Source organism: Hibiscus syriacus, unplaced genomic scaffold (assembly GCF_006381635.1).
Source record: "Hibiscus syriacus cultivar Baekdansim isolate YM2019G1 unplaced genomic scaffold, ASM638163v2 tig00111408_pilon, whole genome shotgun sequence".
NCBI lineage: Eukaryota > Viridiplantae > Streptophyta > Magnoliopsida > Malvales > Malvaceae > Hibiscus > Hibiscus syriacus.
In genome coordinates, this window is record NW_024063085.1 from 340481 (window position 1) to 357077 (window position 16597).

General features: G+C 34.2%; 1 protein-coding gene and 1 long non-coding RNA gene across 2 annotated transcripts; one reads left to right on the forward strand and one right to left on the reverse strand.

Annotated features, from left to right (window-relative positions):
• The first annotated feature begins 6154 nt into the window (after positions 1-6154).
• On the forward strand, positions 6155-10324 carry LOC120162786. Its single transcript, XR_005519573.1, has 3 exons — positions 6155-6168; positions 9420-9421; positions 10254-10324. It is a non-coding gene; the product is annotated as an uncharacterized LOC120162786 (long non-coding RNA).
• Positions 10325-10454: 130 nt separating this feature from the next.
• Positions 10455-12508, reverse strand: LOC120162783 (transcription factor MYC2-like). Its single transcript, XM_039172860.1, has one exon. The coding sequence runs from the start codon at positions 12440-12442 to the stop codon at positions 10499-10501; it is 1944 nt and encodes a 647-aa protein (XP_039028791.1). The 5' UTR covers positions 12443-12508; the 3' UTR covers positions 10455-10498.
• Between the last annotated feature and the right edge of the window lie 4089 nt (positions 12509-16597).

Here is a 16597-nt window from a genome sequence, read left to right on the forward strand (position 1 = left end):
CATTAAATGATTCGTGGTTTGTTGCTGGATTCAGCATTTTGGCTTAAATCAATTCGTTCAACCATGGTCTCCCTTAATTCGTAAATTGGCGTCGTTGTCACAAATTAACAGCATTTGTTTCTTCGGTAAGAATTAGCAACATAATTTACACAGGCATTTTAAAAAGAGAAAATTGCCCCAGGTTCTTATACTTTGTGGGCTATGGCAGAAGGTGGGAGCTTCCCAGCTTAATAAATGCGGAGTAGCCGAGTAGGTGTCCAGACTTTTTTATTCAAATATCACCCATTCGTTTGTCAAATTACACGTGGTTTAGATATATGAATTTTCAAGTATTTAAATGTAACATTTTAAACATACATTCATCGAGTGAGTGATTGAACAAAGGCTAAATACACGTGCTAATACATGTGTTGTCGCTACCTCCTGACTCATGTTTGTGTAATTACATGACTTCAATACACATTGCGCACATTTATTCTGGTTTGAGTTTGAATCGATTTTGGACTTCAATCGAGTTAAGTTTGAGAATGTTTCAAGTTCAAATTTTTTCGAGCTCGAGTTGAACTTAAATTTTTGTTTTTGAGTTTGAGTGGAGCTTGACAATTTTAAGCTCGTACGCTTTCGAGTTAAGTTTAACTCAACTTTAAACTTTTCGAGTCAACTTGAATTCAGTAATACTCAAACTTGACTTTGCTCATTTACATCCTGATAAAGCTTCCAAAGATGCTCGTTCCATATACAAGGTGAAATCTTTTTGACAATCCTATGAAACTATCTTTTGGGGAGTTCGATTTAATACTTGATATATAGATTGGTTAATCAAACAATAAGTTGGTTTGAATTGTCCTACCAAGAGGGTAACTCTGAAAATAGCTATGGGTAAAGTAGTAATGCGCGATGGTGAACGAAGTAAGTATCTGACTAATGCGATTTCTAGCATGACCGTCGAGAAATTGACACAAAAAATTCGAAATATATATCCCCGATACTAAGAAGTTCAACACGACCTTGAATAATATTTAAAAAGTGAGATTTTCTCATTGTCTTTCCTAAAAAGTTACTTGGTTTAGCACCCGATTGTGAGGTTGAATTTGATATCTAAGTGTATATTGGCATTGTATCAGTGTCCATTGCATTTTACCACATGACACCCAAAAAGTTAAAAAAAAATTGAAAGTTCAATTGCAAAGAACTTTTAAATCAAGGTTTCATGTAGTTGAGTGTATCACCCTGGGAGCTTTAGTCTTTTTCGTGAAAAAAAAATAGGATAGAGCTCTAAGATTATGCATTGATTACCGACAATTGAACAAACTCACCATAAAGAGTAAATACCCATCACACAGAATATATGATATGAGAGACCACATACGGTGATGAACCTAAGCCGGTGTGGAGGAATTGGAGTTTTAAGAGCTTTAAGAATATTTGAGGATAAACTTCATAGGGTGGACTCATTTGTTTCAGGTTTTCAACTACTTGGAGTGGGGCTAAAGCCGAAAGCAATTTAGAAAGCAAAAGGTGTATTTAATGTATATATTTGTAGTAGTTGAATATATGTGTAGCAAGAGAACCCTAATCTCATTTTCGAATCGAAATCTAAGGTTAGAATTTTTCATTTTATTTATATTCCAAACCAGATAATGAAAGCCTTGTCTCGTACAAAACAAGTAGGGTTTCTCATACATTGATTCTCTTAACTTTTCCTTCAATTTTCTCTCCAAAGTACGGCTTATACATATCCCAGTTGTAGGCTAAACTCACGATATAATGCTTTCAAAAAAAATAATTCACGATCTAATGCACTCCCTATATTATTTGTTGAAATAGGGTGAAATCAACAGTGTGGTCGTAGGTCGCCATGCCTTCCGGGCGACCTACTACGTCGCCATGGCTTCCCGGGAGCTGCACAGAGATAATGGACGTCTGCATGGAACATGCACGTCCCCAACACCCCAACACAGGTCGTCATGCACGTCCCCAACACCCCAACATAGGTCGCCATGCACTCCCAGCGACCTACAAGGTCGCCATGCACTCCCAGCGACCTTGTAGGTCGCCAAGCAGTCCCAGCGACCAAGCTTAGGACCAAACTTATCCCTGCTGGCGACCAAACTTATCCCTGCTGGCGACCAAACTTAACCCTGCTCCCTCGTGCATGGGTTGCATCCATAGCTGGGAGATTATAGCCAAGCTTTAACCCTCTGCTCCCTCATGCATGTGTTGCATCCATAGTTGGGAGATTCCTGCATCCATAAGCGTTAATTTAGCTGCTAAATGCAGCAAATATTGATGTTGAATTGCAACCTTTCAATGCTCAATAGTTACACGATTCAATGCTCAATATTATTTGCTTCAACAATCAAATTTAATGACGCTCTCCAACGCTCATTTTCTTTATATAGAAGATATGGGGGTTTAGGGTTTAGGGTAAAAGCAGAAGCAGCACATATAGAAACTTTATCGAGAGAAAGAAAAGGAAGAAGAAGAAAAGAAGATAAAGGCTCAAACATTTTTTTAAGGTAATTTTTTATTGTTTAATTTAGTTTATTATATGAAATTATTAGTTTGTTAGCTTAGGGTTTAGGGTAAAACTAAAATTTAGTTAATTAGTTTGTTAGTTTAAGTTATATTATATTAGTTTGTTAGTTTAAGTTATATATTATATTATATAAAAAATTAGTTAATTAGTTTCTTAGTTTAAGTTATTAAATATAAAAAAATTAATTAATTTGTTAGTATCTTTAAACGTATATTAGGTTGTTTGTTGAAGTTATATTATAAAAAAAATTAATTAGTGCTTAATTAGTTGTTAGAAAGGAAAGGAAGAAGGCACAAATACGCGGGTAATTTATTATTTTTTGTTGTCTATTTTTAGTTGTTGTTTATGTGTAAATTAGTTAGTTAGTAAGTTTATATTAGATAATTTGTGCGAGATAATTTCTGTTTAAAAAAATATTGTGTTTAAAAATATTTAGTGTTGTTTTAAAAATATTTTGTTTAATTTATATTATATGTGTAAATTAGTAAGGAGTAAAAGTTAATTGAATAAAATAATCCGGTCAACGCATTATCTCATGAAATAATTCTTTCGAGAACATTATCTCGACAGTTCTGCCTAACAAATTTATTTGATATTTTTAAAAAATAAAAAATATTAGCAAACTAATCATTATTATTAGTAATAATTACTAAATGATTAGTATCAAATATAAATCATTAAATATTTATAATAAATAATTATTAGTAATCATGAATAAATCATATTATTATTAAATCATTAAATATCAAATCATTAGATTAATAATAATTATTAAATCATTATTAGTAATATTAGTAATCAATCAATTAAATTAAATAACAAATTTTATTTGATCATTAATATAATAGTATATTATATTATATTTAATGATTTATGAAATTATCTTATCTAATTTTTTAATTTAAATTAATTTATTTTTTTATTTGTAGAGAAAATGAGCAACAACTTTTTACGATTGTCCATTATAATGGACAGATTATGGAAAATGAGGTCGGAGTAGTTTTTCAGTCTGAAAAAACAATAAATATGATGTTCAAAAAAGACATCACATTTATAGAAATGAAGCATAAGATAGAAAGAAAAATTCGAGTTGCAGTTGATGGTTTGAGGTATAGGTTTATGATATGCCCCAACCCAGTCAGATATGCTGCAGTTCCACTTGAAGAAGATGATGATATTAGAACCATGGTTGGATTACATGAGTCAACCAATATAGCAGTTATTGAGTTATTTGTTAATGTACGTAACATATGTGATGTTCCTGGGTCATCATGAGGTGTGGCTCAAAATCCATCTGAAATGGCTTTATATAGTCAGTTTGAGGATCCGACATACAAGTTCTCAAACAGTTTTATGGCACTATTGGAAAGTGTAAATGAAGTCGGGGGGACATCTGCAGCAGCAGAGTATGAGACGAGAAATATACTGGAATTGGTTGTTGATATTGACACTGAAAATCGATGGGGAGAAATTCATGATGATTCAAGCGAAGATGAAGAAACCGAAGAACCCGTTTTGGGCGGCGACGAAAATATTTTTGGTGGAGGTGCAATTGATGAAGTTCCGACACCGTATGAAGCTACTCCTCACATGTACGAGATAGACTATGATGCGATGAGGGCACCTGAATTCCCAAACATTCCACATTTACCTCCATACCAAATGATTGAATCATTCGATAATTCTGGTGAATTTTTAGTTGGGGTGCAATTCAGAGGAAAAAATGAAGCTACCTTGGCGATTAAAGAGTACTGCATCAAATGCCATGTTGATATCCATGTTGTAGAGTCCAACCAGAAAACCCTATACGCGAAGTGTGTAAAATATGGCCTAGAGTGCAAGTAGAAGATCAGAGTGTCGAAAAATCAAAGGCACGATGTTTGGGTCATCACGAGGTACAATGGTCCGCATATATGTTTGCAAAACTTCATCGAACAAGACCACCGACTATTGGACTCCGATGTAATATGTGAATACGTGAAGGCGATGGTTGAAAAGGATCCAAGGATATCTTGTTCAGTGTTAGCTGCATCTATTCGAAGCCAATTTGGATATCAAGTAAAATATGGCAAGGTGTGGAATGCGAAGATGAAGGCAATGAAGCTGACGTATGGAGATTGGGATACATCGTACAATGAGCTACCACATTTGCTACAAGCAATGAAGCGATTTATCCCAGGAACCATAGTGAAGTTTCAAACCATGCCTGCATATGACGAAGAAGGTCAACTTCTGCCAGGGAAAAAAATATTTCATAGACTATTTTGGGCATTCAAGGCATGTATTGAAGGATTTCCATTTTGCAAACGTATGATCCAAGTAGATGGTACGTGGCTGTATGGTCAATATAGGCATGTACTTTTGATGGCAGTTGCTCAAGATGGTGAGCGAAATATCTTCCCAATTGCATTCGCCATTGTTGAGGGAGAGACAACAGAGGCTTGGGATTTCTTTCTGAACAATCTACGTCAATATGTCGTTCGTAAAGATGGAGTTTGCTTGATATCCGATAGAGGAACGGGTATTTTGGCGGCAATTGAACGACCAAGAAGTCGTTGGATACCTCCGTATGCATATTCGACATTTTGTATCCGTCATATTGGCAATAATAGTATCGACCAATTTCATAACACACACATTCGTAGCGAGATAGTCAGCATGGGTAAGTTTTATTTTCAATATTTGTGCATTTTTACATGGTTTTTTTAATTGGGGTTTAACACAATATATTATGAAACATGATACGAACTACGTCGACCAAATTTTGACAAGAGATTGGAGAATTTGAAGGTATTTTACGATGATCAGTATGTTTGGAAGTGAGCTTCAAAAATACCGCGGGAAAAATGGTCGCAAGCATACGATGAATGTCGGAGATACGGACATATGACCACAAACCTTGTTGAGGCCATTAATTCGGTACTAAAAGGTACACGCCATCTCCCAATTGCGAGTGTGATGAAAGAGACGTACTTTAGATTGGCTAAAGTTTGGTCGGACAAAGGCAAAGAAATAGAGAGTCTCATAAATAGAGGTAAAACTTTGGCTCCTACAGTGGTGGAATCAATGGAAGCAAATGAGCGATTGGCAACATCAATGGTTGTTCATAATTTCGACCGAGTTGGTCATACTTTTTTCGTGTCGTGCATACGCCGTAACGTCGGAGGAGAAGACCAAAAATTTAGAGTTGATTTACGACAGAAATGGTGTGATTGTGGTCGTTTTCAGGCATGGAAATATTCATGTGCTCTTGCAGTCGCTGCATGTATGTATGCTGGTGTAAGCGCATACACTTATGTTGATGAGTGTTTTCACCTACGTAGGATATTAAATGTCTACAGCTATGCGTTCAGACAGATACCGAATGAATCATATTGGCCCAGAAAAGATCATGACGAATGGCTGCCAAATCCAATGCTTCGCAGAAGTCCAAAGGGTCGACCTGAGTCCACTCGTATTCATACCAGTATGGATTTTCATGCTAGAGAGAGAGGTCAAGCAAAGAGATGCGGATTATGTAGGGGTGAAGGCCATTCAAAAAACAATTGTCCTAATTTACCAAGATATAGGCCTCATCATTAGTAATGATATATCTATTTCTATGAATTTCTATGTATTTATAATATTTAGTAATGATTAGTAATGATGAAATTATTATTAATATTTAATGGTTTGATAGTAATGATTTAGTAATGATTAGTAATAATGAAATTATTATTAATATTTAATGATTTGATATTAATGATTTATTAATGATTAGTAATAATGAAATTATTATTAATTTTTAATGATTTGATAGTAATGATTAGTAATAATAATTTATTATTAATATTTAATGATTTGATATTAATGATTTAGTAATGATTTGATAGTAATGATTTAGTAATGAGTAGATGGATGCATCAGGCTGCACAAACTCTGGTATGTATGCATCGTCGAACGGTTGTGGTGCGCTATTATCCACATCGGTCATTTCCGCTTCAGGTTGTTGAGATGAACTCCCACTCCCACTTGGTAGAGAGTATTCAGCTTTACCAAATCTTTTCTTAAACCTCAAAAATTATTGTCTCTCTACAATTGTTGTCAAGAATGGCTTTCCATTATCCAAAAAATAAGCAAGGTAAGCCGAAGTCTCAAAATTAAAGTCGTCGTCTTGAATGTCGTCAAGAGTTGGCATGAATGAAGCCCTATTGTTCCAAGCATTAATGTAGGTTGCATGCTTCTCAACCCAATTAACATTTTCTTTACGACGACCATCAAATCTGTGCAGCTGGTCATGCGTCTCAACCCAATTCACCTGACGACGACCATCTAAGATTTGGATGAGGTCATGATCCCATGGACTCCACGGAATAAGTTGGTGGAAGTGGAATTTCCTCAATACTCTATCCCCAAATTGAATCTCAACAAAAGCAAAATTGATCAATGGTGTAACAGCACACCAATATTGAAACCCATCTAAAATATCGTGCGGTATCAACGCAAGTATTTCTTCATTCATGTATGGTCTCCATTTAAACTGTAAAATTACAAAAACAATAAAATTTATTTAAATCAAATAATATAGTTAATTTAAATAATAATTAAAAATAACAGATTATACATACCTCATTTTTTGCCTTAATGTAAATCTTTAGCCTGAACTCTTTAATATTGTTGTGCACCAACCCCGTGCCTTCAATTTTATGCCTCCATCTGTATATCAATCAAAACAAAAATATGGTCATTTTTATTTTATAATTAATATTTTATATTAAAATAGAGAATTCATATTACCTTCCGGCAAGCGGAAAGTCAACCGCAGTTCGACTAATCGGTGTCAGAAACGGAAATCTATGCCAAGCCCATGACTGTAGCAGCAACAGACATCCACCGATTTCTGCTGTATTATTATCATTCACGACTAATGACGCCTTGCACATCTCACGATACAAGAACGCCAATATCGCCGATCCCCAGCTATATTTCCTATTATTCTCAAAAATTTTTAAAAAAAGAAGATACTGAGTGTGAACATAACTACCGGATTTATCCGGCATTAAAATACCCCCAATCAACTGTAATATATATGCTCGTGTTGCATATATAATTTCGTGCTCCATACTATTTGGTTGAAACTGAAATTCATTCTTCAACCATGACAACCTCACACGCCACCCTTTACACTCTGGTGGTACGGGCGTTTTCCCAAGAAACAAGCTACAAAGTTGTGTCACATTATTAAACTCATGTGACATTACCACTGGCATCTCATTTGTTTGGACCCCGAGTTACAATGCCACATCCTCCAGAGTTATCGTACATTCGCCACACGACAAATGAAACGTGTGCGTTTCTGGTCTCCAACGCTCAATCAAGGCATTGATCAAACCTGGGACCAACTTGTAATCTAGCACAAATGTTACATACCAAAATCCAGCCTCCTGCAAGTTTTCTTCTATCAATCTGTGTGGCTTGGGCACTTTATGTAGCCGAAGATGAAGGACTCGCTGCTCGTCCTCCTGTAATTAAATATTTCAAAAAATTTATCACAATCATAAAATAATATTCAAATATTTATTAATTATAATTCATTAAACAAATATTTTATTCACCATTATTCCCAAATGACTTGAAATATGTTCATTGTCAAGCCTCAACAGTGGAATTTGGTCAGCCATTGGATGAATCTGTAAAAAAAATTAAATAACAATATTTAAAAAATCATTTAATATAATCTAATATAAACTAACTAACTAATTTACAACACTAAACTTTAATATAATAACTTATAATATAATAAACTAATAAACTAACAAACTAAACTTTTTAAAATATAAGTTAAACGTAAACGCTAAACCCTTAAACAACTAATAAAATATTCTTTTATATAACTAAAACTAATAAACTATTTTTTCATTATAATATACTACTAATAAACTTACTAACTAATTTTTTATATAATATAAATTCAACAAACAAATATAACTTAACTATTTAACTACCACAAACTAATTAAATAATTTGTTTATATAACTAACAATTAACAAAACAAACTAATTAATTATTTTTTAACTATATAACTATCAAACATACTAATTAAATAATTTTTTATTTATGTATAATATAACTTAAACTAACAATCATATAACCCTAAATTAACAAACTAATTAACTGATTTTTGTTTTACCATAAATCCTAAACTAACAAATTAAACATTTATAATAATAAACTAATTTAAATAAAAAAAAATTATCTCACAAGAGCCTTATCTCCCTTTCTTCTTCTTCTTTTCCTTTCTCCCTTTCTTTCTTTATCTTCTCCCTTTCTTCTTCTACAATCTCTTATCCCTTTCTTTCTTTTATGTTCTCACGATAATGCATACCACATATATAATTTAGGTGTCACCGGCTGCCTCAATTATTTCACCAATAATTGTGCAATTGCAGCTATGATAGCAGCTGATTTCACGCTGCAATGGTTCAATAATTGCACCAATAATTCACGGCTCAAATGGTTCACATGCATGCATTGCTGAATGAAGCAGGTGATTTCACGCTACATGCATGCAGCAGGAGGGGAGCACGTGAAGGAAAGCTTGGTCTCCGGGACTGCTTGGCGACCTACAAGGTCGCTGGGAGTGCATGGCGACCTGTGTTGGGGTGTTGGGGACGTGCATGGTGACCTGTGTTGGGGTGTTGGGGACGTGCATGTGCCATGCAGACGTCCATTATCTCTGTACAGCTCCTGGGAAGCCATGGCGACGTAGTAGGTCGTCCGGAAGGCATGGCGACCTACGGTCACATTGTTGATTTCACCCAATTTCAGCAAATAATATAAGGAGTGCATTAGATCGTGAATTATTTATTTTGAAAGCATTATATCGTGAGTTTAGCCCCAGTGGTATGTAAACAAAATTCTAATTTCGTGCGTACCAAAAATTATATGAATTCTGGTTATTTAATCAACAATGGCGTGATTCACTTAAGATTAGAAAAACGTGTTATTTGTTGATATAGCGGTACATGGTATACGATATTCAACACTGCGTTTCAAAATTCTATGTTAAACCAAGAATTCTGGTTTATAGTTCAATAATTAAACGGCAGTAGCATCTTGGTATCCCTTTCTGTCACGTAGCATAAAGGCATATATTATAGGAAACATTTTCTAGAAGACTAATATATGCACGTCGCGTCTTCCGGCATGGTTCGTGCTCATGCTAATATGTGCCTTCGACATGCATCGTGTGCATTTATTTTTGAACAAAAACACATAAATTTTTTTCATACTTTTGATCCTACTTTTCTCTTTTATTTCATCTTAATCTAACATATACCCAAAGTTCCGTGACATAGGCAGAAAGCAAGCATTGTAAGGCGTGCTTTCAAAGACGCAGAATAGGTCTTCTGCCTATGTGGCACAAAAAGATGACAATCTGAGAAATAATTGAAAATAGGAAAGAGCGATGAAGAAAGACTGGCTTTTCGCATGAAATCCTCAGAGATTCAAGAAAAACAAAGCTTTTTGCCTGTAAAAAATGCGGTGCATTTCTGGCATGGAAAAAATTTCGACTGCAAGATATTTGCAAACAGGGACCCAAATAACCCAAATCTCGAACTGAAAACGTAAAAGCATCAACATCCCACAAGAGCATTCTCAACAAAAATGGTAGCAAGAACATCAATGGTACCAGGATCAATAAAACCAGACTTCCAAATGCCTTAATTAAAAGGTAACAACAAACCAGAACTTGTTCATTCAGGTTAAACTCATAACAAGCTATTTACATTAAACTCGAGACATTTTTTTATTAAGATTACCTCAAATCCTTATTAACTACACTAAACACTATTACCAACAAACTAGAACAACACTATTTTTACAGAGCTTGTGCTAGCGGGAGCCATAAAATGTCCCAGAGTCATGCAGCCAATGATCCCAATTGCTTGTTTCAGATCAAGCTCTGCTCAATACTCTCTATCTTCCATCTCCAAGCTTCGATGTTAGGGCAATCTTTAGCTGCTCCGCCGTGTAAAATCGACTCCCCATCTTCACAGTGGCTTGTTGGATCATCAAGTCTTTCATTACTGATACACTGGCATGGTGCACTTCCAGGTCTAGCTCCTTCAAGGCAAACATTAACCTTGCTGCTGGATGGTTCTTTTTACTGCATTGGATTTGGATCATTGCATCCCATCCGATAATTTTCGCATCAATCTCCAAATCTATCAGTTTACTGGCAAGGTGGTTAGACATCCTGTGTTCTTGATCATGTGTTGGTGGTGCTGTACATGACAATTCCTTCTTCATTGCCTCTAAATGGTTGTGCAACTCATCTTTCTCCGCATCTGCATTTTGTAGCTTTGACTTGAGCTCGTTGATATATGAAATTGCATCACCCAAGAGTGATGCTTTATCCATCTTCGACACGTTAGGAACCACGGCACGCAGGGCATAGAACTTCTGGTTAAGCTTCTCCCTTCTTTGACGCTCTGCTTCGACATGATTCAGAGGCTCTTCTCTTCCATTTGCCGGCTTTCTCCCTCGTTTTCGAGGCCTCTTTTCCGGCTCCACAACTCTACTACTATCGGCCTCCTTTACGACAGAAGCTTCGATGTCGGAGTGATCTGAATCACCAGCACCCCAACTTGATTTCACCACACCAGAAGGCAAAATTACGCCTGAAGTAAACGAAAGCATCTCTTCTTCATTGTTCCCTCTTGAAGTAGACGACCTCTTCTTATTCTCCACCAAAAACTGAGAGTTCCCTGAAAACAAATTTCTATTCCCAGTTCGCTTACTCTCACCAAAATTCAAAATCTCCCCGGCTTCTGGTTTCAACAAATGAGAAGACGAATTTCCATTCCTCACACTGCTGCTCCCATCAAAGCCATAATCCGAAAAATTCAAGCATAAACTCTGCCCCTGCGGATGATTCTGCTGCTGATTTACAGTAGGAATGAAACTGGGATTCTCGGTTAAACTACTGGAACTGCGGTTGTCACAGAACTGAGGCGACTTCTGAATCTGCTGATTGCTACTATTGTTGTTGTTATTGCTTTCCTTGAGCTCGACCCCAGGATTTGGATCACTAATCCAAAGTGAAGGAGGATCATTTTCTCCTTGATCAGCGGACCAAGAACCATCTTCAATTCCAGCATTGAAATTAAACAAAACCCGGACCTTGTTCATCAGATCTGAGCTTTGCGTGATAACTTCCGTTGAACCTAACTCAACAACTCCACTTGCCGACGGTATACAAACCATCGTCTGCAAACCGAAAACCTGGGCTTGCCTCGCTCTCTCGCACATGGAGCTCGCAAGTCGGTCTGACCCCACAACCCAAACCGGACTCGAATTGAAAAAGGCTTGTCCGGGAAGCCCGTTGCCGTTGACGAAAGACTGGGTCATGGAAACCAAAAAGAACCACTCGGTGTCGGTGACTTCTTCGTCGACGGCATCGTCGGATGGAGCCGCGGATCCGGAAATCAAGGAGTTAAGTTCTCTAAGCACTTTTTTCCGGTGCTCTTGTTCCGCGAGAGAAGAAGAAGAAGATGCTTTGGACTTAGCTTTCCCTTTATCCTCTTCTCCTTTGTAATACCCATCGCCCCAACCAAGTACGGTAGTGGCGGAGTAATCGTAGGAAGACTGCCAAAAGATGGCGTAAGTCCAGCTCTCGCGAGCCCCTTCGATGAGCGCTTGGAGACGGTGTTGAAGAGACTCTTGATTAAGGGAGAAGTTTGAAGGGTTGAGAGCAGCAGGAACAGGAGCAGGAGCAGGATGTGTGGAAGTGGAAGTGGATGCTGAGGATAGAGGCGGAGGCCAAATAGAAGAAAGATCAGAGGTCATGAAAGCTTCCATAACAGATGAATTATCGTCGGTCCAAAGATTCATGGTGGGTGGTAACTGATAGTCCGTCATTCCACAAGACTTGGGCAGGTTTATGTGAAGAAGATGAAGCAGAGAAAGTGGGGTTGGTTTGGTTTGGGGATTTATTTGGAGTGAAATTGAGCTGATATTTTTGGTTTAGCGTGTGGATTCCCTCAAAAAAGGTGGTTTCTACGAAGAAAAGGATGAGCCGAGCGTACGAAGCTGCTCATTGGCTTCCCTTTCCCTTTCTCTAGGCAGCCTTATTTTGGCTCCTTTTCCCTCTCTCTAGGAACCTACTTGGCTTTGCCTTACAGCACGTGGCCGCTTCTTGTTTCCCCTTCGTTATGGGGCTTGACTGATGTTTGAGATGCGTCAATTGCTCCACTTCCTTATTCTCACACTCAAATCAATTCAATTTTGGGTAAATTTGGTATATAGCTATCCACCTATTATTTGGGTTTTATTTTGGTAACTCAATTATTATTTTTATAAAATTTAATTTTTGGTTATGTTTTATCATAAAAATTAATAATGATGCTGACATGATTTTTTAAAATTATTTTTCAATGTTAATATGATATTACTTTATGATGACACATCAGTTTCATCGTTAATTTGTGAACAGTGGATGACCATAACAGAACCAAAATATAACGTTTAAGTATGATTTTGGAAGAAAAAAATGCATAATGTAAAAAAATACTTATAATATTTGACTAAATAGTCTCTTTGGTCACTATATTTTTTTAGGAGCATTTTAGCTCCTAACGTTTCATTTTGAGGCAAATAAGCCCCTCTATGAATGAAAAATGTTAGTTAACAAATGGTTATAGTCCAAAATAGAGATATTTTATCCTAAAATGAAATATTCAGGGTTAAAATGGTCCCAAAAAAAAGAATAAGAACCAAAATAATTATTTGATAAAATATTAGGGGTCTTTCTACTTTAAAATGAAATGTTGGCGGCCGAAATACTCCAAAAAATAATAAGGATTAAAATGATCATTTTAATAAATATTAGGAGCTAATTTTAATGTTATACCTTGGAAAAAATAGTTGAAGTTTAGTGATTAAAACAGAAATTAAGTAATAGGTGTGATCAAATAGGTAAGTTACCCTACAAATTTTTACATGTATATATATATATTCCTCTCTTTTTTAGTTTTGTTAACAGTTAGAAAACTGCAAGTCGGCAAAAATTAACTTTACGACTAAAGCGTGAACCATTGTGTCATAACTAATAAATTACTCGACTATAATATTATTAGTCAGAAAACGGATAAGCAGATAGAGCCAACACGTGGCTCAGCAACGTTACGGCGTGACGTTAAACATTCTAACAGTTAGTGACGTAAGCAAACCTTTAACTAAAAAACTAAAAGCATAATGATAAAAATCTCCAATATTTAATTAAATAATTATTTTAGATTGTATTTTTATAGCATTTTAATATAATTTTTTATTTTAGGATAAAAAGATCCCTCTATAGATAAAAATCGTTGGTCAACGTATGGACAACACTTTAAAATAGGTGTCTTTTTACCTAAAATGAAACGTCAATTATCAAAATATTCAAAACAAATTGTTAAAATAATTATTTAATCAAACATTAAGAATGATTTAACATTAAAATAAAATATTTAGAGAAAAAATACCAAAAAAACTATTTAATCAAATCTAGAAGCAATTTTTGACATTATGCGAAATATAAAACAACATATGGCCATTCAATTATAGTCACATTCATACCATTTAGGCTATAAGACAAGGCAAGCCTATTCAATCTTTATTGTAAACAAATCACTTTATTTTTTTTTCGTATTTATAATTTAATTTTATCTTATTCATTTAGGTAATAAGCATGTTCAACGGATACATATAATAACTTTATTATATAATTCATTTATCGATCATATCATAAAGACAAACAAACATGTTTTCATATCGAAAATGTTTAAAATATATTATTTAGTTTAAACATCACTTTATAACATTACCAACCTATTATATACTCTACATTGCAATTTAGTTACTTGCAGGCTAGATGAGTTTTTATTTTAATTATTGATGAAACAATGAGACTCAGATTTACTCGGACTACATTAATTAAGACCTTATTACCAGAGTTGAGATGGGATCGAGAGAGATGAAATCCTGGCCGTTGACGAGGTCTCCTTCTGTATTTCAAAATTTGAAAATAAAATAATGAAACGATTCCGCATTGCCCTCATCTCCTTACGATTTTAAATTATAGAAAAGATGAATTATTGAGGCACGTTTTGCTCGATGCTTTATAGTGATATTTAATATTTAACAACATTTTGCGGGGGCACCACTTTGCCTCTATTTTATCACAACTTCATTATTGTATTTTTGCTCAATCCAAAGCTTAGCAATTACATCCCATACTTCTACTTTTTTTACATTTAACTCCTTGTTCTCTATTGCAAATGAGAAGAATATCTCTAGTGGCGGATTTACACAGTGAATAAATGTTTTGAAATTTAAATTTTCTCAGTTAGTTAATTATTTATTTTGTTAATGTTTTTCATTTCATAATTTTATTTATGTCTGTCATATTAAAAAGTTATATCTTAACCATTTTGGAGAAATTACAAATAAATTAGGTTTTTGAGTGGAACATAATCCATATTAAGAAAAAAGTAGTACGTCTTTTTCTTTGGTCTTCGAATCACCAAAATTTTAAGCTAACTTAAACAATTAAGTTGGTGCGTTTTTTGCTGAATAAAATCAAATAATCAATCAAATGTTTGCGTACATAATTTTTTTATTATAGATTGTTTTGTGACTCAATCACTTAATTAATCGTATTTACTGAAGAAAATATTATAATTCTTAGATTTATTTGAATATATAATATTCAAAAGTCTAATAATAATTTCACCCAAAAAAGTATAATAATAATAATAATAATAATATGATTGAGTTAATACTCGATTAATAATTATAATTTAAATATAAAAAATTATATGGTAAAGCATCAAAATGGTGGTGGTTTATCGAGCAATCAATCCATTTTTTAGTACAAAGGAAATTCAAACTTAAAGGGTAGAAAATCACCCCTTACGAAAATAGATTTTGTAAAGAAGATAGGTAAACGTTTGAGCATTATTTTGGGTTCAATTGATCCAATCCCATCCTCCCCTACTCCATTGTCATTTTTACACAATAACCACCGTTATCGAGTGATTTTAGTGATAAAATAAATGCTAATCTCCTTAAAGATTTGGGTTCAAACAACGACATCTGTATAGTGTGTGTACGTTATCAATAGGTTAAGAAACTTCTAAGTTTTAATATATGAAACATTTACATTAAACATTATTTAGTCATAAATAATATTTAGGATGAACTACATATTTAGTCATTCAATTATTCAGATGGTTTTATTTTAGTCATTCAATTATCTTTTTCCAAAAGCATATTTATTGTTACGTTTCGGTTTCATTTTAGTCACTTGTCATTAAAAAAATTAACATAACTACTGACGTGACATTTTTTTATTTTTTTTATTGATGACGTGATACTATCTTATAGTAACAAATCAAAATTACTATTAATTTTTTAAACTGTAGATGACAAAAATAAAATAAAAAATGTAACGTTAGGTATAATTTTAAAAAATAATCAAGTGACCAAACTAGAATTATAATAATCATTAGGTGAAAAATATGTAACTTACCCTTATATTTATTGCTTCAAGGTGTTGGAGGGGGTGTTATTGCTTCTTCAATTCCAACATAAGCTTGCCTACAACTTGCCAATTTGCAAAGCACACTCCAACTGAAAACAAATTAAATAATAAAAAAGACAAGGAAAATAAATTATTTTCCTTTTTTCTAAAAAATAAATTGTAAACTCACGTGGCCATCAGAACCATGTTTCGTCACTGGCTGCTCTTTGACCGTGAATTATACAAATTCCACTCCCATGGATTGTAGTTATAGACACAAATTCATAATTCCCACGAGTTACATGCCATGTTATGTTAGGTTTAATTTAATATCACTGTCTATAGCCTACATGCATGTTGATATTTAATAAGGGATCGAAAAATATTTTTAAGAATGAATATATATATATATGTAATTTTTTTATTTAAATAAATATAAATAAAATTTTAAGATAAACACAATTAATAAAATAATTAATAAACTAATAAATTTAAATTTTAAAATAAATGGA

Excerpts from the sequence above, each read along its gene's own strand:
- LOC120162783 (XM_039172860.1), bottom strand. The coding sequence starts at position 12,442 with ATGACGGACTATCAGTTACCACCCACCATGAATCTTTGGACCGACGAT.